The 22,800-nt window shown below is 44.3% G+C and overlaps 1 protein-coding gene across 2 annotated transcripts in view; it reads right to left on the bottom strand.

Annotated features, from left to right (window-relative positions):
- cdkal1 (CDK5 regulatory subunit associated protein 1-like 1) overlaps positions 1 to 22,800 on the bottom strand; it is a 230,079-nt gene that overhangs the window by 78,840 nt on the left and 128,439 nt on the right. For both annotated transcript variants that reach the window (XR_008835463.1, XM_056444982.1), the window contains exon 10: positions 18,659 to 18,804. Coding sequence is in view for 1 of the 2 variants with exons in the window: in XM_056444982.1 (XP_056300957.1) it covers positions 18,659 to 18,804 (146 nt within the window). In the remaining variant the exon portion in view is untranslated. The remainder of the gene's footprint in view (positions 1 to 18,658; positions 18,805 to 22,800) is intronic.

Here is a 22,800-nt window from a genome sequence, read left to right as displayed (position 1 = left end):
TTGAATCAAATGAATGCTAGGCTTATCCGCAGCAGGCTAGACATGTTGCCAGTTACATAAATTGTTAAAACAAAGAGCTGTGTACTGTAGAGAGAGAGAGAGAGAGAGAGAGATTCTAAAACGCAAAAAAAGTTTAAGAAAATAAAAAGTGCCTTTTTGAAATACAGGAAGGAGCAATGTTGAACATGTTTCATCGTGAAGTGTTTGTTGACCACTGTGTTCAGATCAGCTTCCTAGCAACAGAAGAGGAGAAGCTGACGTGCTGAGCAGGCTTCTGCCGCTGAGAGGGAAGCTTCCTTGTACGTCGGCTGGCTAGCAAGTCTGATATGAGCAGTCTTCGTCTTTATCATGCATACAGTTATGCCTAAAAAAGATGTGAAACCTTGAGCGCAGTAGCAATAGAAAACCAGGAACAATTTATGAAGATGTATGGGGAAGTCGGTAGTTTTCAGTAAGACTGGTAATTAACCGACTAATTATTTGTAACTAACTAATCATTTTATGAATCATTAAGCTGACAGCCGCTAGAGCCCAAGAACAGCATCATATGGGCTTTTCTTGAAAGTGAAGAAGAACCAGTCGGGGATCATCAGATTAGTTCCCCTTTGATGTGTGATTTCTAAAGTAAAATAAGCTACATCAACTTTGATTATCATTCTCGCGATTGTTTCCTATGCATTCTCTCTCCCACCTCGTAAATGTCATTATTCCTTCAAAGTCTATGTGAAAGCACACAAGAAGCAACCTTGCTTCGGCTTTGTGGCTCTGTCGACAAACACAAACAAACACAATTTATTTTTGTATTTTTACAGCTCTGTCTTGTACATGAGTATATGATAGTACAGTATAAATAGTGTATTAAGATAGCATGGTAAATGTTTGTTATAGCAGAGAAATATTCCTCTCAGTCTAAATGCCGAGGGTTACAAAACGGATGATACATATAACTTCGTATAAAACCCACGGGACACTAATAGCAGATACACTGAAATTGCATGGGGTAAGAGGGCATTCCTCAGGGTTTAATCACTAATACACAAACATTACTCAACCTTCAAGCTTACTATTTTGGCGGCACAATTCCCTCCCTGTATTGAACAGTGTACTATAATTTAAAAACACACACCCGCAACACAAAAGCGTGCTGCTAGTGACGGACAGATTACAGTCCATGATCTGTGAGTGAAACTGCGTGAGTGAAACTGCGTGGTTGAAATTGCGCTTTAAAAGGCAGAGTGACTCAAACGCTGAGCAAGAGAAATGTGATATGACGGAGACAGAGGCACAGAGAGGCGAGCCAGACGGGGAAACCTGACTGTGTTCCTACATGTAGCCACGTTTCAGCTCAGCTCGTTGGTAAGCACACAGAAAGTTAACACTTTACTGCTTTGATACCTGCTTGTGAGAGGTTGTTCACTTGTTCTGCCTGTCTGTCTGTCTGTCTGTCTGCCTGTCTGTCTGTCTGCCTGCCTGTCTGTGAACACAGTATAGCCTTTCTAATTAAACATATATGTTTCAAGTTGCTTTTAGATACAGGTGTGTTCCTTTCCAATACACACATATCCACATACAAATATAATTATGAACGTATATACACATATGTATATTGATGTAAACACATAATTATGTACATAAATACACACATATATACATATATATATATACATACATTTTCTATTTATGACCCATCAAAAAATAAACAAAACCTTGATTGAACAAGTTTCACAGAAGTTGTGAAAGCAGAGAGGATAATCTGAACAACTGAACAATATAAAAGGTAAAAGGTAACTCGTATGTGGGAAACAAGTCAATGTGCTTTCTCATACTAGTCGACAAATATGATTTGTCGAATGGAAAAAATTAAACAAATACAGAAAATGTGTCACAAGTGAGGAAACTGTGGCAAGTCAAACATGACCTCAGTCCTTCAGGAGCACAGATAACCTTGAAGCTCATGAGTCAAATCAACATTAAAGCATTTCATTGATGAAAATGACAATGATAAACTAGAGTCAGTGAGTAAGAGACAATATTGACTCGCTACTTCTGTGATGTCTGACTCCACATTTGTCATGAAAAAGATAAGCTGCTAATGAACAACCGGAGTGAATTATAACACCTGGGTAACAATGTTAGCAGCATTATTTCACTTTAAATTGAACAGGTAAAAAAAAAGGATTATTGGAAAACTTTGATCTGTTTAAATTATTCTGGCACGGTGCGTTTATGGCTCGGATTGTTTTACCACCTGCTCTCTGTGGCCACCGGGAGGCATAGAGTTAAACTGCTGCTCCAACTTGTTTTGAGGATGCATGTCAGACATTCTTTTAAGCAGTAGTATCAGTACTTGGTGTTGGCCAGTATGTCAAGGCAGGTCTTTGTATTGGGATCGGGAAGAAAGAAATGGTATCAGAACATCTCTCCTGCCAGAACACACACAAACTCAGACGCAGGACCACAGCTGCTCTAATCCGTCTCAAGACAGGAAGGATAGTTCCTGTGGTCTGGGAGACTTCATCATGAATTAACACTCCTCCTGTAATTATAGTGAAGCTCTACATATCCTGTGTGTGCGTAGAGCTTGTGGAAATGTGGCAATCCAGAGGAAGTGTCAATAAAACAGCGATAGGTTAGGAACTGCCAAGACTCATTATCCACAAGCCGTTTCTCTTTCTAAAGTGCACACGCACACACACACACACACACACACACACACACACACACACACACACACACACACACACACACACACACACACACACACACACACACACACACACACACACACACACACACACACACACACACACACACACACACACACACCTCAGTGTCGGCTTGTTGTGAAGTTAATGACTCGTGGTTTCCTTTTGTTTAAACGGAGCCAACTGACAACGCTAGACTCACGGACACATACAGCCAGGTATGTCGGCGGGTAGCAGGGAGCCCTCCCCCCCCCCCCCCCCCGTCTCGCCTTCCTGGATTAATTCACTTCTATACACAAACAAACATCAACAGGGAGCATAAAGCAACCGCATAAACAAGGAGACACTTATATATGGTATGCTCATAACTGCTCATAACTATCAGGAGGGAAATCTTTTTCCTATATGTTTATATTCCTTAAACAGGTCGATCACAACTGGTGGAATAGTCTGCGTTGCTTTTATTGTACATGTGTGAGAGGGGGCTGGACTGCAGAAACACACGGTTACTGTCCAAATACTGTTGGAAAGAAGAATGTGTGGAGACTAATTGGCCAGATATATTTAATTGTGCAATGAGCATGCCACTCAACTGTTCAACCCAGAGCAGATAACCTCTGGTGGGGTCAGTCACCGGTTTCATTATTTACCAGCATTCATTTGGATAATGAGAAAGTATATATCTGGGACCTGCAACCATCATGAATGTGTTAATAAATGCTTCAGGAGTTAACATTGAAGCAGTTTCCTGATTGCCCAAAACAATAACAGCTAGGTGAGCAGAACCACCCAGACGGCACGCACGGACATTTCTGGCCAGTTGACCAGTGAGACGTATACGCAATACACACGTAACGTGCGTACATATTTTTACTAAAACAAACGTCTGTATCAGCGCAACTTTTCTCATGCTCAGCCCTTTTTCTCATGTACAAATGTGCACAAAACTATGAATGTCTTCTAAGAGAGATTGTGTGAAAAAGTGCTGTTTTCCACAGTATTAAAATGATATTGAGTCAACTCTCTGACAGCTTGATCTTCCCAACTATGAAGATGGTCGGACATGTCATAAGAATACCCGTCAATCCAGCAAATGCATGTCCATATCTCTTTTTAAACAAATTTACGTTTTAATTTGTACAAACTTTACATTTTCCAACTAACAAACACATGTTTATTTTGTAATTCCGCAGATCTGTTTGTCCTTTTCATTTAATTGTTGTTTTCTTGGAGCCAGTATCTTCTGGTCTTTGGGGACATTCCTTAATTCCAAAGCTCTTGGAAGGAGAGAAATGTTCTCTGTTTATTAAAATGCTTCTAAAGCTCGTTTCCACACAGCCTGTTCAAGGCAGGACTCTTACGCCGGTATTCCACATCGCTGTGCTGTACAAAGGGTCCGGAAAGGGGATGGTGGGACACAGTTGATGGGAATGAGTGAGCCTAATTGAATTCTTCGTAAAAATGGACACCGCTTTTGGTCCCGTAACGCCGGCATGTGATCTAATGTCATCGTTTGGCTCAATGTAACAACAAGCGAAGCAGCTGTAGTGGCAGATCTTCTGTACGGCAGGCCAACAAGTGGAGGTGGGTAACTTGAGGTTAATGTGGAGTTTGAAGTCCAACGGAGCAGCCGACTGATGAGTTTAAAAAACAACCTTTCCTTTGCACTTGACGACCAAACCAGATGTGTGGCTAAACAAAGGGTTTGAATTTAAAGAGAGCAACCGGAGAGGAGAAAGGAGGGGTGACAGGTTGGCGAGTGCCATCATTGTTTCAGCTTTACGTGGCAAACCTGTCTCACTCGCGCTCTCTCTTCCCGCCTCTCTTCTTTCCCTCTCTTTTTACCCTCACCTGTCTTTTTTTTGTTGGTTTTCATTGCTTTTAGTCCCCCCCCAATGCCTCCAGGGAGCTGCTGCCCCTCCCACTAATTATTTCAGTGAAACATTAGCCCTGGCTGAAACCGTAAACCCTTAAGTGCATATGTGGACACTCACAACGGCATGTCTTCAACAACAAACAAGCAACAACTAAGCGAGACCGGCTCCGATCTGCACACACACACTCAGACGCGGTGGAGTCATGCTACTGATGCATGTGTCCTACAGTAACCCGGGGAGGGTTGATATAATAACCCCGTCACTCCTCGGGACTCGTGATTAATGACACACACACACACAGACGCCTTGAAGCTGTTTGCAGAAACAGTTGCTACACTTAAGTGAGACGGAGACAGAAAGTTGATCATCGGCACATATCAACAGTCGGAGCGCCCAGTTTAGTTTATATGAACACTGCTTTCCGAAAACACACGGAAAGGCTGTGAAGAAAACATGTGTCTAATTCCCTAAACACAAGGATAACCGTCACGTAATGCAATTATTATAAATCATTTATATCACTTATATAAGTCTTTAGTGTCTAAAAATAGGCAACTGACTTTTTTTTGCTCTGAATATCATATTATGTATTGTCTTTTGTTTTATTGCTTTGAGAGTGTAAATCAATGTAAATTCTGCTACCTCTAAGAAGAGACACGTGTCTCTCCCCTCAAACCACAGGACTGTGGGATCAGGCCTGGACACTTTCAACTTGTTATTAATTGATAGGTAACTTTGGTATTGTTCTCATGTCTGAAACTGGTCCTGTATTAAGTGAGAATGCGATGCTGTGTGTAACCCTGTCGGGACAAGCTGCCACAGTCCTTCACATTCACTAGGAGTGCTTGTTTTTGTCACCGACAAGCTCTGCTTGTTATTTCAAGTGTCTGACACTCAAGGAGAAGTCTTGTTCTTAAATCTTGCGAGACGGCGGGTTTTGATGGAAGACAAAGGCGGAAACGAGAGCGCACGCCGGGGCAATGTTTGTTGTTCCAGAGTACAGAAAGAAAAATTTGTCATATATATAAATATTCTCTACGGTGTTTTCCATACTGTTGTCGGACACTAATACAAAAACAATAAAGGACCAAGAGCCAGATTGGAAAGTATGAATATTAGCTCTATTAATCATCCAGATGTTTGACCAGCTGCGATTTATAATGTGCTCAAAATGACACGGCTGTCGGTTGCAGTTTGCAGCTGATGGTTTCAGGATGAAAAGTAATTTTGTAACTCTTAAAACAAAATGAAACAAAAGCTCTCAGGTTATTTTGCATGATTAAATGAAATCAGGAGCCTTACAGAAGAATCCAAGTTATGTGAAAAGGTTGGGGTGATTTGTTTAAAGCAGTATGCAAACAACACACTCACAATATTTATCAGATTTCATAAGCTAAATGAAGCAATGGAATAAAACACAGCATGGCGAGGACCAAATGCTCAAGTGGGGGAGTGCTGGATTCCCATAGGTTATGTCAGAGGTCAAGGGTCATTGTCGCGGTCAGCCGCTGAGATCACGTAGATCAATCACCTGTTGACCTCCTAAATCCTCATTCCTTTGGGACCAGAACTGTAAACATGCCACATCTACTGCAGCTGGACATGCCCTTACGATGTCATACACTTCAAGAATAAAGTGATTCATAAAGTGCTGCTTTCCTCTCTAGTTTTGGTTTCACAGCATCGTTGTTGCTCCCCCTCTTGCATGCGAGGGAACGTGTCTCCTCGGAAGAGGGCCCTCTGTGGCCTGAGATTGAAGGGCCTTTCGGAGGTCAGTCACAAATAACCTCCAGGGAAACAACCCCAGCTTCCCGAGGCGGCCTTCAGACCTTCTGCTCCGCGTCCAGCCTGCCGCTGTCATCTGTCCCTTTCTGGCAACCCCCCCCCCCCCCCCTCAACCCAACTAACCCCAAAGTTCAACATTATTATTGCCAGATTCTGCTCCTCTGCACATATGCAGCACCGATCCCCAACCCACAGATGCATTACTATTCTTCTTGAGGCGGTTCATCTCTGGCCCCAGTGAATTGAAACTTAATCCTCGGGCGTAGTTGGGGGAACATCGGCCCGGATATTACGGCAAACTACTAAACAAGCGAGGAAAATCCACTGGCCACGTTGACTCACTCTGTAACAGCCTTATTCCATCATAACAGGATTTTCTCCATATATCAATGCATAAAGACTTCTTCATTATGTGATTTTAATTGATAGAAGCAGAGAGAAAGGGGTGTAAAATATATGGTCTGTGTTGGCAGACGAGAACAAATGAACCATTTTAATGAAATAATTATTTTACTGATTGTTCGAATTATGCATGGCAGGAAACAATTTTGTCATAACAATTTGGAAAAATTAGTTATGTCATTCAAAGGGTATATTTAATGCACTTTTTTCTCCAGGGATATGGATGGTTTAAGACTAAGAACTTGCAGTATGAATTAAGATAAATATAAAAGCGGAGAACAATGAAATTATTCACGATATTTAAATAATGCCATGAAACACGGCATGAGAGAATGAAAAACATGCAATGAAGGAGGAATGAATGGACTGAACATTAATGATGCATTTTGTGTTGTTGCAGGAGTGTTTTCATTCACGGTATGAACAAACCAGCCTGTCTTCCATAACGACCGCAATCTTAAGCAACGGAGAATTGATTTCCTTCCACCAGTTCATCTCCACGTCCTTCAGTCAGGGTCAGAGGAGCCTTGGTTTGCCGTTGGCTTTGATACGAGTGAATCAGGTTCCAGTGACAGGTGATTTGGGCATTGAACCCTCGACAGGCCTTTAAACTCTCTGCATGTTCCATTGTGGAACAAATCAAAGTGTTCGAACAATCTGTCGTCAGCGGGAATAATGTACTTCTTGTTCTCTTTCCTTTTTCGTCTCCTGGGAAACTGCAAATACTATAAATACTTAATTACTTTGACTTCGATTTGTTTACTTTCCACTGCTGGAAACGTTGTTCTATATATATTATTCACGGGGATTTGTTATGCTTTTTGTTGAGATGGAACAACTGTGGCTTGGATTTTATTTTTGTCACGGTAATACTTACTGCTTCATGATTCTTCATGAAAAGAAACAAATAACACAAAACATCTGCCTGCAGAAAGCAAAAATAGAGGAAAGGCTCCCAACATCAGCAACCTTTATAACACGACTCAATAAATGTTGCTTTGAGTTTATAACGGAGTTCAAGATTCTCGGCCATGAAGGACGTCGAGAAGAGAGGTCTGGTGTGTGTGTCTGTTTGTGTGTGTGTGTACACTGGTTTTCTCTGATAAGGAAGGCCACAGGCGTTTGAACCTTCATGACCTCTGCAGCGTTGGTGGCATTAAACTGTTTGTGAAGAGAAATACATTTGTCTTCTCCTGTGTGTGTCAGTCAGATAAGCTCTGACCTCCTACATACCTGCACAAGGTTCCCGTCTGTTGCATTCTTAGAGGTGAACTTTACACGGCTTAACAAAGGACTAACGCTGAGAATCTACATTAACAGCTACCTGTGAGTCTGACTCTCTCCCTCAAGCATACACTCGCAAACAAACTCACACACACTCGGAAAAACACACACACCTTAAGTTGTTTCGGTTTGCATGAGAGCATCAGTGTGAAAAGTAGAGTGCATCAGTAAAAACACAGCGAGCGTGGTGTGGGGTCTTCTATGCCCCTAAGTGAAATGTTTGAAAGAGACCAAGAGTTAGAAACAGGACAGTGAAACCGAGGCTGAAGGAGAAGAGAGTCGCGGGGGAGAAGATGGATCAGAGTTTCAGAGAAGGAGACGCATCGCTGAACATTATGATGATAATAACCAGCATGTCAGTCCATCAATTTATATTGCAATTAATCTGCGGAACGTTGGCAAAGGATACAAATATTCTATAAAAATATAAAACATTCATCCATGCAGCTTATCAAGTCCACTGAAAAGGGTGGACCGTACTCAAACAATGAACATTTATAACATGAACTTGTTACGCACTTGAATAATATGGACACACACACACACACAAATAAATACTTTTAAAAGATGGTTTACCCTCTGAACGGTTCTTGCTCCAGTAACATTTTACACACTGTGGCCTGGTTTTTCCCTGCAATACATCTATATATAATATATGTATAAGTCCTGTACCTCTATGGAATCAGCACAGTCATGGCTAGAAGTAGACAGAACTCAAAGTCTTTCGTGCAGTAGAAAATGCCACGCATTGTGAAAAAGAGCACGGTGAATTTCTTTGACAAAAAAATCTAAAAATATGAAATGTATATATCCAAAAAATGTTAGTGCACACAAGTGTTGTCAATATGGGGGGGGGGGGGATTGAGCACCACGTGCTATACATATTGTAACAGTTTAGCTCCATGCCTTCCTTTTTGTCACTGTCACTAAGTATCATGTCATTCCAGATCCTGCTTCCCATCTCGTCAATCCAACTCCCCTCACCTGCCTCTGATCACTCCCTCGTTAGTCCCTCATTCCCTTCACCTGGTCTTCATGCCCATCTCACCTGTTGCCCATTCCCTCATTAGTCCCTCTGTACTTAGGTTCCCTCACTTGCACTTGTTCTCTGCCAGATTGTCTTGTGTTTTCGTGCCAAGTTCTCCAGCGTTATTAGAGTATATTCCTGACCTGCCTGTTCTGACCCTGCCTGCCGGCCCTGACATCTGATTCTCTGCCCCGCCCCTTTTTGGACTTGTTTGCTTCTTGGACTGAACTCCCGGTTTTGACCCAGCCTGTTTTCAACCAAAGACAGTCATCTTTGTTACTCCTGTCTGAGTCGTGCTTTTGGGTCCACTCTAATAGCACCGTGACATTACAACCTGGCCAAATCATGGACCCAGCACACCCGCCTGCAGCAAGCCGGTTTGAGAGGATCGAGGAGGTCCTCCAGCAACAGCGGACGCAGATGGTCAGCTTCGCCGAGGAGACATGGTGGCGATGGTTAACCAGATACAACTATCTACAGCCCTGATCCAGTGCGGAGCCTCGCCGTCATCTCCTGCTTCACCGCCTTCTGCCTCCTGTCTCACCGCCACCTGCGCCAAGACCCGAGCCTCGAGTGGGAACCCCGGAGCGCTACGCTGGAGAACCCGAGGGCTGCAACCCATTCATCACAAACGGCTCCATCCTGTTCTCCCTGCAGCCCCACACCTTTGCCGCAGAGGAGGCTAAGGTAGCCTTCACCATAAACCACTTGACTGGTAGAGCGAGACTGTGGGGCACCGAGGAATGGGAGAGACATACGCCAGCCTGCACTTCGTTCTTGCTGTTTTCGGCGGAGCTTCGCAAGGTATTCGGGGATGTCTCCAGGGGTCCAGATCCAAGCGGGGGACTGGCGGAACTGTGCCAGGGGGACCGAACTGTGGCAGATTATGCCCTGGAGTTCCGTACGAGAGCACGCCTTCGCAACTGGAATGAGGCCGCTCAGTGTGAGGTGTTCTTGACTGGACTAGCGGATTATGTCAAGGATGAACTGATCTCTTTTGATTTGTCCGCCAACTTGGATGGCTTACTAGAACTGACTTCCCGAGTGGACAGACGCATCCAGGCAAGGCAACAGGAGCGACGCAGGTGGGATTCAGATCATCGCGTTTTCGCTCGACGGTGAGCTGCTCCAGCAGCTATCAGCATCACCCCCGGGCCTCAACCAGGGGAGGAGGTCGAACCCATGGAGGTCGGGCGCACCAGTCTTACCCGTGAGGAGCAGGAGCGTCGTCGTCGGGAAGGTCTTTGCCTGTACTTTTGCGAGGTGGGCCACTTCGTATCACGGTGTCCAGTAAAGGGGCGTGGCTCACCCGTAGCAGGAGAGGTACTGGTGAGCGGAACCACAAGACTCTCTCCCAACCAAAGGCCCCTCTTCCACGCCCAACTGCTGCTCGCAAATGGGCCACAAACTCTCGCTACATTCATTGACTCTGGTGCTGACGACAGCTTCATTGACGAGGACCTAATTCATCAGCTGGGGATCGAGGAGTTACCGCTTCCATGCCCTGTTCCGGTCAACGCCCTGGATGGCCACCTACTGGGGACAGTGACTCACCAGACCACGCCAGTCCGTATGCTCCTGTCCGGTAAGCACCATGAGACCATTTGGTTTCTTATCCTGCGGTCACCCAAGCATCCCTGGCTCCGCCGCCACAACCCCCACATTGACTGGGCCACAGGAGCCATCCTGGGTTGGAGTGCATCTTGTGACCTGATCTGCCTGAAACAGGCTGCTGCACCTCAGCAGTCAGTTTGCCCCAGCTCTGCATTGGACCTGTCAGGAGTACCTACGGAATACCATGACTATAGGGAGGTATTCAGTAAGGTCAAGGCCTCATGTCTGCCGCCACATTGACCATACGACTGCGCCATTAACCTGCAACCAGGCACCACCCCACCCAGGGGCCGCCTGTATTCCTTATCTTCCCCTGAGAGAGAGGCCATGGAGGCATACATCAGTTCCTCTCTAGCTGCTGGGCTCATCCATCCCTCTTCTTCACCTGCAGGGGCGGGGTTCTTTTTCATAGGGAAGAAAGACGAGTCACTTAGGCCTTGCATTGACTACAGGGGACTCAATAACATTACCATAAAGAACCGCTTCCCACTCATCTCTTCTGCTTTCGAGTTGTTGCGGGGGGCTACCATCTTCACTAAACTAGACCTGCGTAACGCCTATCACTTAGTCCGGATCCGAGAGGGGGATGAGTGGAAGACAGCTTTCAACACCCCCACTGGACATTATGAATACCTGGTTATGCCCTTCGGTCTGACTTATGCCCCAGCCGTTTTCCAGGCCCTGGTGAATGATGTGCTCAGAGACATGTTAAACAAGCAGGTGTTCGTCTACCTAGACGACATTCTTATTTTCTCGAGGTCCCGAGAGGAGCACATTCACCATGTCCAAGCAGTCCTTCAACATCTTCTGAGGAATTCTGTTCGTTCAGGCAGAGAAGTGTGAATTCCAAGCCTCTTCTGTCTCCTTCCTGGGTTATATCGTGGGACAGGGGATCGTGCAGATGGACCCTGCCAAGGTGGCAGCAGTAACGTCCTGGCCCATCCCTGACTCACGTAAGCAGCTGCAACGATTCCTGGGGTTCGCCAACTTCTATCGGAGGTTTATCCGCGGTTATAGCACCATAGCTGCCCCACTCACGGCCCTCACCTCATCTAAGGTCCAGTTCCGGTGGTCACCCTTGGCGGAGGGGGCCTTCCAGGGACTTAAGGCCCGGTTTACCTCCGCTCCTATCCTCCAAGTTCCTGACCCTGAGCGACAGTTTGTTGTTGAGGTGGATGCCTCAGATGTGGGAGTGGGGGCATCCTTTCTCAGCAGGCTGCCAGCGACCAGAAGCTCCACCCATGCGCCTTCTTCTCTAGGCGGCTCTCTCCTGCTGAGAGGAACTATCATGTTGGTAACTGAGAGCTGCTTACTGTTAAGCTGGCCCTTGAAGAGTGGCGCCACTGGCTTGAGGGGACCAGTCTGCCATTTTTGTGTTTGACTGATCACAAGAATCTCGAGTACATTCAGTCCGCCAAGAGGCTCAACCCTCGGCAAGCCAGATGGGCTCTGTTTTTTACCCCGTTTAACTTTTCACTCTGTTACAGGCCTGGTACCCGTAATGTCAAGCCAGACGCCCTGTCCCGCCAGTTTCTGGACAAGAGGGATTCCACCCCTTGTGATGACAACATCCTTTCTGCCCCAGTCTTGGTGGCCGCTATCACCTGGGAGGTAGTGGATAGTCAAGGCTGCCCTCGAGGTCCAGCCCAGCCCGAGCTCCTGTCCCCCTAACCGTCTGTTTGTTCCCCAGACCCTGAGGTCGGAGGTCCTCCAGTGGGCCCATAGCTCCAAGCTCACTTGCCATCCTGGGAGCCAGCGTACTCGGGATGCCTTGCAGCAGAGGTTCTGGTGGGCTACTCTGGAGAAGGACACCCGGCAATTCGTAACCGGCACAAACCTTCCCACCAGGCTCCTGCTGGTTTCCTGCAACCGCTGTCTGTGCCCCATCGGCCCTGGTCTCACATCTCCCTGGACTTTGTTACTGGTCTCCCACTGTCCAACAAACACACCGCCATCCTAACAGTGGTAGATCGGTTCAGCAAGATGGCCCACTTTGTGCCCTTGCCCAAGCTCCCCTCGGCCAAGGAGACTGCTGAGCTGGTTCTGCTGCACGTCTTCCGGCTTCACGGTCTTCCCACAGACGTAGTCTCTGACCGGGGTCCTCAGTTGACATCCGTGTTCTGCACTTTAATTGGGGCCACAGTCAGTCTGTCATCTGGATTCCACCCGCAGTCCAACGGCCAGACCGAGCGCAAGAACCAGGAAATGGAGACGGTGTTTGGATTGCGAGACTCCAGCATCCTGGTCCCAACAGCTCCTGTGGGTCGAATATGCCCACAACACCCTGACCAGCTCTGCTACTGTTATGTCCCTGTTTCAGTGTGCCTACGGATTTCAACCTCCATTGTTTTCGGCCCTGGAGAAGGAGGTTTCCTGCCCCTCAGTCCAGGCGTTCGTCCGCCGCTGCCACCGTACCTGGGCCAAGGCCAGACTGGCGCTCCTCAGCTCGGCCGACCGTTACTCCACAGCAGCCAACCGGCGCCGCTCTAAAGCCCCCATCTACCAGGTTGGCCAGAGGGTGTGGCTATCGACCAAGGACTTACCCTTGCGAGTGGAGGCGAAGAAGTTGGCACCCAGGTTCATCGGACCATTCGAGATACTGAAGGTCATCAGCCCGGCAGTAGTGAGGCTCAAGCTGCCCCGGGCCATGCGGGTCCATCCGTCGTTCCATGTCTCCAGAGTAAAGACAGTTCGGGTCCCTGCTGAACAGCCCCCACCGCTACCACGGTTCATCGAGGGAGGTCTTACCTACGCGGTTCGCCGTCTGCTTCGTTGCTGCCGCTGTGGAAGAGGGCTACAGTATTTGGTCGACTGGGAGGGCTACGGACCAGAGGCGAGATGCTGGGTCCCAGCACGACATATCCTGGATCCACCTCTCATGAGAGGGTTTCACCGCAGCCACCCTGACCAGCCCTCCAAGGGCTCTGTGCCCACAAGGGCTACCAGGCCAGCCCCTGTTCCCACCCTCCCGTCTGCAGCATCAGACATCGGGGAGGAGTCAGCTTCTGATGAGGACAACTCACCCGCCGATGAGGAGAGGGGGGAGATGTCTGAGGAGTATTAGTCCTCCCCCAGATCCCCTCTGCCCACCCGGCCTGGTGATTTTGTTTTGGGACGTCAGGAGCCGTCCCTTTGAGGGGGGATTCTGTAACAGTTTTGCTCCTTTTTGTAGTAGGTGTTTTCATCCTGTCACTAAATAACTATCATGTCATTCCAGTTCCTGCTTCCCATCTCAGTCCAACTCCCCTCACCTGCCTCTGATCACTCCCTCGTTAGTCCCTCATGCCCTTCACCTGGTCCTCACGCCCTTCTCACCTGCAGCCCATCCCCTCATTAGTCCCTCACTATTTAGCTCCCTCACTTCCACTTGTCCTCTGCCAGATTGTCTTGTGTTTTCGTGCCAAGTTCTCCAGCGTTATTAGAGTAAGTAAGTAAGTAAATCTTTATTTGTATAGCACCCTTCACAACACGAATGTACAAAGTGCTTCACATCCTTAAAATAGGTAAGATTAAAATAATGAAATAATATATTCCTGACCTGCCTGTTCTGACCCTGCCTGCCTGCCCATTTTTGGACTCGTTTGCGTCTTGGACTGATCTCCTGGTTTTGACCCAGCCTGTTTTCAACCAAAGACAGTCATCTTTGTTACTCCTGTTTGAGTCGTGCTTTTGGGTCCACTCTAATAGGACCGTGACACATATTGACAACATATCTTGTCCTCTCCTGTTCGTGTCAGTTTTGTCATGTCATGTTTAGTTTCAGCCGAGTCAGTCAAGGCTTCTCAGTTGCTTTTCCAGATAATTTACGATTTTATTTAAATAATCTGGCTATGAAATTTTGAAAAGTAGGAAAAACTGATTTTGGGGAATATCACAACTATAAACTTCAACTTGGGTGTTTATCCTAGACAGAAGCGTTTGACACGCATGTGTTCAAGGACCGTCGGAAAGTTGAAAAAACAAAGATAACCGAGTTCCCCCAGTGGGGATTAATAATGTTTTCTAATTTAATCTAATGACATGGTTTAATTGTGGCCGTCTTTTAAGAAAACATGCTTTTTAAACCCACCGGCTGATTTTGGGGGCTCTCATTACCTTACCTCTTTGTTTTTATCTGTCTATCAACCATATAAACATTTCTCAAATAGCCACATCTCAGAATTAAGAGATTTGAAAATGCTTCCTCAATAAAAAAAAATGTGTTTGTTACTTTTTATGAATTTATCATATACTCGCTCTTATTCGCACAGCTTGTCCAAAGCCTGGCCCCTTTCCCAGACCCTGGACTGCACCCCAGCTATTACGGCTGCAGCCAAATGGGTCAGACCACTGAATGTGGACTGGTATTGATTTCACACAACTGACATCACCCGTGTGTTTAAATGCGTGTGTTTAAGTAACAGAAGCCAGAAATTGAGTACACCCCCCCCCCCCCCCAACAACAACAACATCTTATGACGTGCTACCCTGCATGTGGCGAGCTTGTGTGTGTGGCCTTTCTGTGTCTCTCATAGCCATTTGCCAGTGTTTTAAGATTGTCACTGTTTGAATTTCCATTGAACACAAAAAAAACAAACAAGTGGAGACAGGGATGGAGACCTCTACTCCAGGCTAAACAGCAAAAAGCCGATAAAGAAATGCAGCATACACACAGACACACACGCACACAATGATAAGCATCGGAGTCTGTGTTAAAGCAAACACAGTGGTATCACTCCTCATCTCAAGACCCCTTCAGAAGGAGCTTAAAAGGGAAGATGTGAAGGAATGGGGAAGCCTTCAACTCCACTGGAAGAAATGACTGCACACTGCGCCCAATCCAGAGCTTTCAGAACTAAAAGATACACTTCTGAGAGGTAGAGGGACAGGCACGAAGGCACACAACGACACACCAAAGACAAAGACTGAGAGAAAGAACATTTAAAACAGAGTCGTAAAAAAGTGACAGATGGAGAAAAGAAAAAAGTAGGCATTGAAAAAAAGTCTGTTAGAAACAGAAAACCTTGCATATATAATCCAATGAAGAAAATAGGATTATAAAGCACGCAAGCTTTGTAACATTTTCAATATGATTTATCATTTCCATACTTATTTTAAGTTATTAATGCATCTCCCATTAACAAAATGGATCACAGTTTAGAAGTGTGTCCCTCTCTTGTGAGTGAAGTGTGCCATTAAGTTACATGTTTAACAATCTGAACAAGTTTGTTGTAGAAAACAAGAAGAGGCTGCTCGATAAGGGATTATCATATTTTGAGAAACACTGCTGCTAATCCAATTCAACAGCTATGAGATCACATCCAGTGTGGATAATAATACAACAGTTAAGTGTAAAGGGTATCTACTCTGATGTTCTACAGTTACATAAGTGGTACTGTTATGGCAACAACCAGGAAAAGGAAAAAAGCAAGTCAGAGCGGAGCCGGATCTCCAGCTAACAGCTTGTGTTTGAGAAGCTGCATTTCTACACAGGGCCATGGGCGGAGAGCACGAGGAGGTGGGGAAGAAGTGCGTGGAGGGAGAGGAACAGAAAAGTACGTCAGAGTGATCTAAAGAGACACACTGACTCCCAGAGTGACGGATGCACAAATACCACACACACACACTCACTGTCCATGTAGTTAAATACAAGACGCTTTCAATGTAGAGAGCTGTACAGTGACCTGGATAAAAGTCCTGTTCACCCAGATTTACATTTTATATTTAAGCCTATGGCTTGAATGTTGACCTACATAAAGCGGTGACATGACATCTATTGATTGCTGCAGTACATCTCATCCAAACAATGTTCAAAACATGACTTTAATCTGCAACATCAAACAGACAGACAGTATACACACACACACACATGTATATATATGTATATATATATATATATATATATACACACACACACACACACAGTCAGGGCCATAAGTATTTGGACTGACACAATTTTTAAAATGTTGCCTATTAACACGACTGCAATGGATTTTAAATAAAGTAGTCAATATGCGGTTGAAGTGTAGAGCCTCACATGTTCAAAGGTTCAGAAGTAGTTGGACAAACTAACATAATAGTGAATATAATGGTAATTTTAAATACTTGGGGGAAACTCCTTTGCCTGATGTCTTACACCCAAAGCCATCACAAAACGCTGAGTTTCCTTCCTTGAGATGCTTTGTAAGGCCTCCTTTAGTTTCTGCCTTCCCTTGGATCTGAAGCAAATGAAAAGCACGCTCACTTGGGTTGAGATCAGGTGACTGACTTGGCCATATCTTTGCCTTAATAAGCTCTTGGGCCGTTGACACACTATGTTTTGGGCAAATATGCATCTGCACTGAGACGCGCTGTCCAATCAGTTTTGCGGCACTTGGCTGAATCTGAGCCGATAGTAAAGCCCGAACCACCTCAACACTCATCCTGCTACTTCAATCAGCTGTGACATCATCAATGAACACCAGTGACCCCGTTCAATCCCGTGCCATAGCACCGCCTCCACCAGGTTAACCAGGTGATGAGGTTTGCTTCGGGTCAGGAGCCGATCCTTTCCTTCTCTACACTTTTCTCTTCCCATCATTCTGGTACAAGGTCATTTTGGATTCATCTTCCAAAGAACCATCATCGAAAACGGATCCGGCTTGTTCAGATGTTTTATGTCAAAGTCTAATCTGGCCATCCTGATCTTCAGTGTTACCTTGTTGTAACAGTATCTATGTTATTAAGGGGTTTGAGTCAGAGGACATAGTTCTTCTATGTCTACTGTACATGTCTTTCGTGGTCTTCTGGGCCTTTTGGTGTTGCTAAGCTTGCCAGAATATTCCTTCTTTTCAGGAATGTATCAAACTGTTGATTTGTCCATTCCTAATGTTCCTGCTTTCTGCCTGATAGGTGTGTGTAGGTTGTCAGCCTTGTACTTGAAATGGGCTCCTGCACTTGCATTGACACCTCCTTGGTCCTCATGCCCAGATTTCTTTAGACCAGATACCACATTTAATTTAATTTCAGATCTGTGGAAAGTCGTGTAAAGATGAAAACAAGAAAAATTGGAAACAACAGCAACATAATACAACAGAAAGTGCTCAGTGGATTATTAACCAGTATCCATTGGGCTGAATGAGGGATGCTCTCATGCTTATCTGGATATCAATGGGATTTCCTGTCTATCCTGTAATTTGACTATGTTCCAAAACAAGTACTAACTCAGTCTCCCACAGTCTCTGTAAATCTCTGACATATATAATCAAATGCAGCAGAAATACCTTATACTGTACTAATCTCAAAACATCAATTGTGTCATTTATATCAAGGGATAAAAGATTATCATCTGGCAAAAGCAATTCCATGTTTGTATATACCATTGCATACAATAATACCTAGAGCTCCAAGGCCTTTCTGACTTGAATCTCATTTCAATACGAATCTCTTCATAACGTATTATTATAGCATCAACTCCATATTACATTCACCACCCGTGACGTGCACTACCATAATTATTCATACTCAAATTCCATGTCAGATTATCTTTCATACAGTAAAAGATTAGGTTGGCCAGACGTCAGATCCATGCGTTATGTTCAAGTTTTGTTTTATCCATATCAGGAATGCACATGTTTCGCTCCATGTGTGTGTGTGTGTGTTTTTGGAAGAACAGAACCAGAGAGAAAAAAAGAACAATGCTCGTCAGTGGGAGATACATCCTCCAAATAAACACCTCTGAGCTGTCATTAAGAACTCGGAGATACAGGCACCCACTCTTCGGTATTTTAAAGTTCAGAGATGTAAGTCTCTCACACGCATCCACGCAAAAATACACATACGCACGCACGCACACACACACACAATAATAATGAGTAATAATTTGACTTTTTTTAAAGGTTATTCAAAAAGGTAGGCTAAATGAAAGAAGAGAAAGAAACCAACATGGTGTCACGAGGACTCGCTGCAGCCTTATGAGCCCATTAGGACTGCATATCCTGTCTTACCTCTCTTTGAGGAAATCTACCACTTTTTTGAAGTCATCGATGCAATACTCTCTCTTCATGTCCATCAGGACGCTGTCCGAGGCCGATTGGACGGGAACATGAAGGAAGGCATAGACGCGTGGATGATTCAATATCTTAGCCATCTCCTAATGAGACAGAGGGGAGAGCAAAAGAGAGAGAAAACATATATATAAAAGGGTTAGATGTTTCAGAGGAAAGGCAATATGGGGGAAGACTGTACTGGAAGTTCGTCTACATGTTAGTCGGAGTCAGGACAACTGTTGCTCATCTGTTAAAATAAAATGAATGCAAACAGAAAAGGCCACTTTAATGTGGTTACATTTACGTCATCAAAATAGACATGTTGCAAGGGATAGGCTTTCAACCAAAAACCTACATCATAAAGAAGTGCAGAGAAAAGTACAATGTGTTGAACATATTCAAACCTTCTCCCACCACGCTTGAAATAATTACACGACACCGGCGTCCTGAAAACACTAATCTTAATGAAACTACTGCATAACTATCAATATGGAACAGTGAAAATAAGTAAAACTCACTTTGGGAAAGCTTTCATTTTAGTATCATCACTAACTAATAATACAGTTATTTTTTACCATCTTAAAAAATCTGTCGGGGGACAAACCAAGGACAGCAATTCTTTACAAGTGCTGCCTGTTAGCCACGAGTTTTAAATCAGGCCAGAAATGTAAAACAGTGAACTGTGTATTTTATGTGAATCGAAAGAAGAGGCAAACTCATAGTGATGAATGATAGCTGCCAGCTTTGAATAAAACGAAGGCTCCATTAATTTTCCTTTTTACTCCAGACCTTCTGTACATTCGCTCTCTATGCCCGTTGTATTAGAGAAACAAAAGAAAAGCAAATCTAGAATAATTATGTGCCCACTAGATCCAAAGTCCAATGAGTCAAGGCTGAACTAGTAGGGGTTCTTCATGTGTGAAAAGGCAAGAGCTTTTACTGAAGTATGGAGGTCCACATCTCAGATCAAAAAAGTGAGGGGAAGCAAGATATAAACATTAAGTCTATAATTCATAAAACAATCATAAAACTCTTCCTGGCCATGAGATACGTCTCTGTTTTCACAGTGCACATTCAACATAATAAATGCAGTTTCTATAATACAGAAAGCAGGTTTTAAGTAATGACATTTTTTTAAATAATAACATACAGACTGTTATGAACTGAAAAAATTGCATTTCCTCTTTTTCCATGTGTATAGAACGGACTCCTGCAGGGATACTTAACTTGCTTGCCCGTGTGCCACTTTTGTAAATTAGAAAATGATCAGCAGGCCACCACTGGCCAAATCTGGCCCTGGGACTGTTAGTTAAATATCAGTGCACTAAAGGATTTGTTAGACCGACGCATACAGAATAAAATATCCATCCATCCATTTTTCAACCTCTTATTCCGGGGTCGGGTCACGGGGGCAGCAGACCCAGCAGGTTGACCCAGACTCCCCTCTCGCCCGCAACATTTTCCAGCTCGCATATATTTTTTAGTATTCATATTCAGATAATGAAGATCGATAATTTCCGTTTGCAGTTTTTATTAAAATCAGAAACGTACACCATTTTGGTTATTTATGATCCACCAGCTGGAGTGAAAAGGGTGGTAAAAAAGGGGGAATTCCCAGAAACAACATGAGAGTTAAAATTGTCTTCCCGTCTGAGCTCTTAACACTTTCACCGGGAACAACTGCAAGAGTGACATTCAGTGTTAACACAACACATTAATTGGGAGAGTTTGCAGTTTTTTAGGTTGTTCTTTATCCTCAGTAAAAGAACTCAAGAGACCACAGATGTCAGATTTTTCTGATGGACCCAATCAGGACGCTATCATTAGCATGCTAATCACCACCAGAAAGAAAGAGAAAAGGAGTGAAAGAAATGATTGAATGATTTCCTACAAGGATATGCTGATTGCAGTCCGTCTTCTCAATTAAGATCTATTGTAGAATGTTCCCTACTTCATATACAGACACGAAAGTGCATGAATGCATGCGCACACGCACACACGCACACATACACACAGCTCAGTTGCAGTGCACCACAGGGGGTGACCACTAGAAGCTCCAAATTAGAAAGAATTAATTTGGTTTGAAAATGGAGCTTGATTGGTGACAGGAATCAGCTTGCTGCATGTGCAAGTGTCTGTCTGTGTGTGTGTGTGTGTGTGTGTAAGAAATATAAAGTGAGTGAAAGAATTATTAGTTTTACTGTAGATGCTTTCATCTGTAAAACAAAAAAGGTGGTGATTTTGTGTTGTTTTTCTGAATTCTTCTACTTTCTGTGACTTGTTGATTTATTGTGTACTTATAATTATTATTGTGCAAAGTCTTTTAGAGTCTTCAAAACCACAAAACCAATGGTGTGTGCGGAGTTAGCCATGCACTGTGGATACCTCCACTTTATATTTGCATGTGCAACCTTTTTACCATTGAATCATTGTGCTGTGAGCACTTGAACTATTCAAACCTGTAATTATCATTAACACCATCGTTGATATTTCATCCTAGTACATTGAACAGATTAACTGACTTGGTAATGCGGCGCTCCATCCTTATAATACACGTCTATTAGCTACCAGCGAGGTCTGATTGATCATTATTCTCTGCGGGTTACAATAGGTACATTAAGATGGGGCCATACTGATGATGAAACAAAGTTTTTTTGCCCTGCCTTTCAGTAGATATCCGTGTGCAGTGTTATTACATAGAGTAGTATGCTGTTCCAGTCTCATTAGGTTCACTAACAATGATAACTCCCCGATGACTGTGGCAGAGACCACAGATTGTGAGCGTGCATTCATGTGTGTGTGTGTGTGTGTGTGTGTTGCAAGTGTGGATGGGGTCTCGACAGATGGCATGCTAGGTTGAGTTGCAGGGTATTGCTGATAGCAACTTGAGATTCATCTATAAAGGGGAGGACTTTTCATTCACAGAAGCCATTTCTCTTTATCTCTGACAGAGAGAATCCCATCCTCCAATGATTATGCCGTACACTGATATCAATCTCTCTCGTCACCAATCCCTGTGGAGTTGAGGCCTTTTCAATGTCTGACTGCTGCTGACAGACAGTTTAGTGGGCCTGAAGTGTGAACATTATGCCGTGTTGGAGCTATCGCTCAGCAATGCCCGGTGGCAAAAATTAAAGTGCTGCCTGGGTGGATGAACTATCCAGCTCAAAGATTGAACACGCTTTTAAAAAATCAATCACGAAATGATGCAAGTGTTTTTTTTGTATTTTATATATTATTTTTGTTATCAGACTTGACATTGTAAAGCAGTATACTATTGTTTCCCACTCACTTTGCTACTTTCTCCTTCCCTTCACAGGCCCCTCTCTCCTTCACACAAACAGAAAATCTTTTCATCTCTGGTTGATCAGCTGAGATAAACACATGAGCCAGAAAGGACATATCTTAACTGGCTTAGCTCAAATGGTCCAATATCTAGCCCTAGAATCAGATGTGACAAAAAACAAGATGGAACGAACGAGAGAGAGAGAGAACGAGCGAGCGAGAGAGAGAGAGAAAACGAGAGCAGATAAAGATAGTTTAGCTCCAAGCCGCCTCAATGATGAATAACACCCTTTCACTCGCGTCTTAATTCCTTTGAAATATTCTGTGTGATGATTTGGTCTATTTATCTCTGCTCCGTCATTCCTTTTCTGTTCATCAGTTATGACCTCCTGTTTATGGTTTAAAAGTAGAACGCAAGTCTTCTATGTGTGAGTTTCATCCCCTACTTGTACAAGCATTGGACTGTGGATTTAAAAAAAAAGAAATACAAATTGTGACCGACCCTCCTGAAAGAGGTGGCCTGAACTGGTCGAGGGGTAACCGCCGATTTGTCTGGATTAAGATGTCCGATTGTTGCTAATAACTGCCTATACATACGATAAGGACACATTGGTGAGTGCATTACAATAACACACACAGACAGAGATGGATTTCTATGAGTTCAAACACGCAGATAGATTTCAGTCTGCTTCCATTAAACATTTAAAGGCATCCCAGAATAAGTAGCACCTGTCTGGATTCACACACACTCAGAGACATAGACACAAACCCAAACATACAGAGTATTAGCAGGGTTCACCCAGGGGAGTCTGCAG

Source organism: Pseudoliparis swirei, chromosome 22 (assembly GCF_029220125.1).
Source record: "Pseudoliparis swirei isolate HS2019 ecotype Mariana Trench chromosome 22, NWPU_hadal_v1, whole genome shotgun sequence".
Classification (NCBI taxonomy): domain Eukaryota; kingdom Metazoa; phylum Chordata; class Actinopteri; order Perciformes; family Liparidae; genus Pseudoliparis; species Pseudoliparis swirei.
Note: the sequence above shows the minus strand (reverse complement) of the source record. Positions and strands in the feature narration are given on the sequence as shown.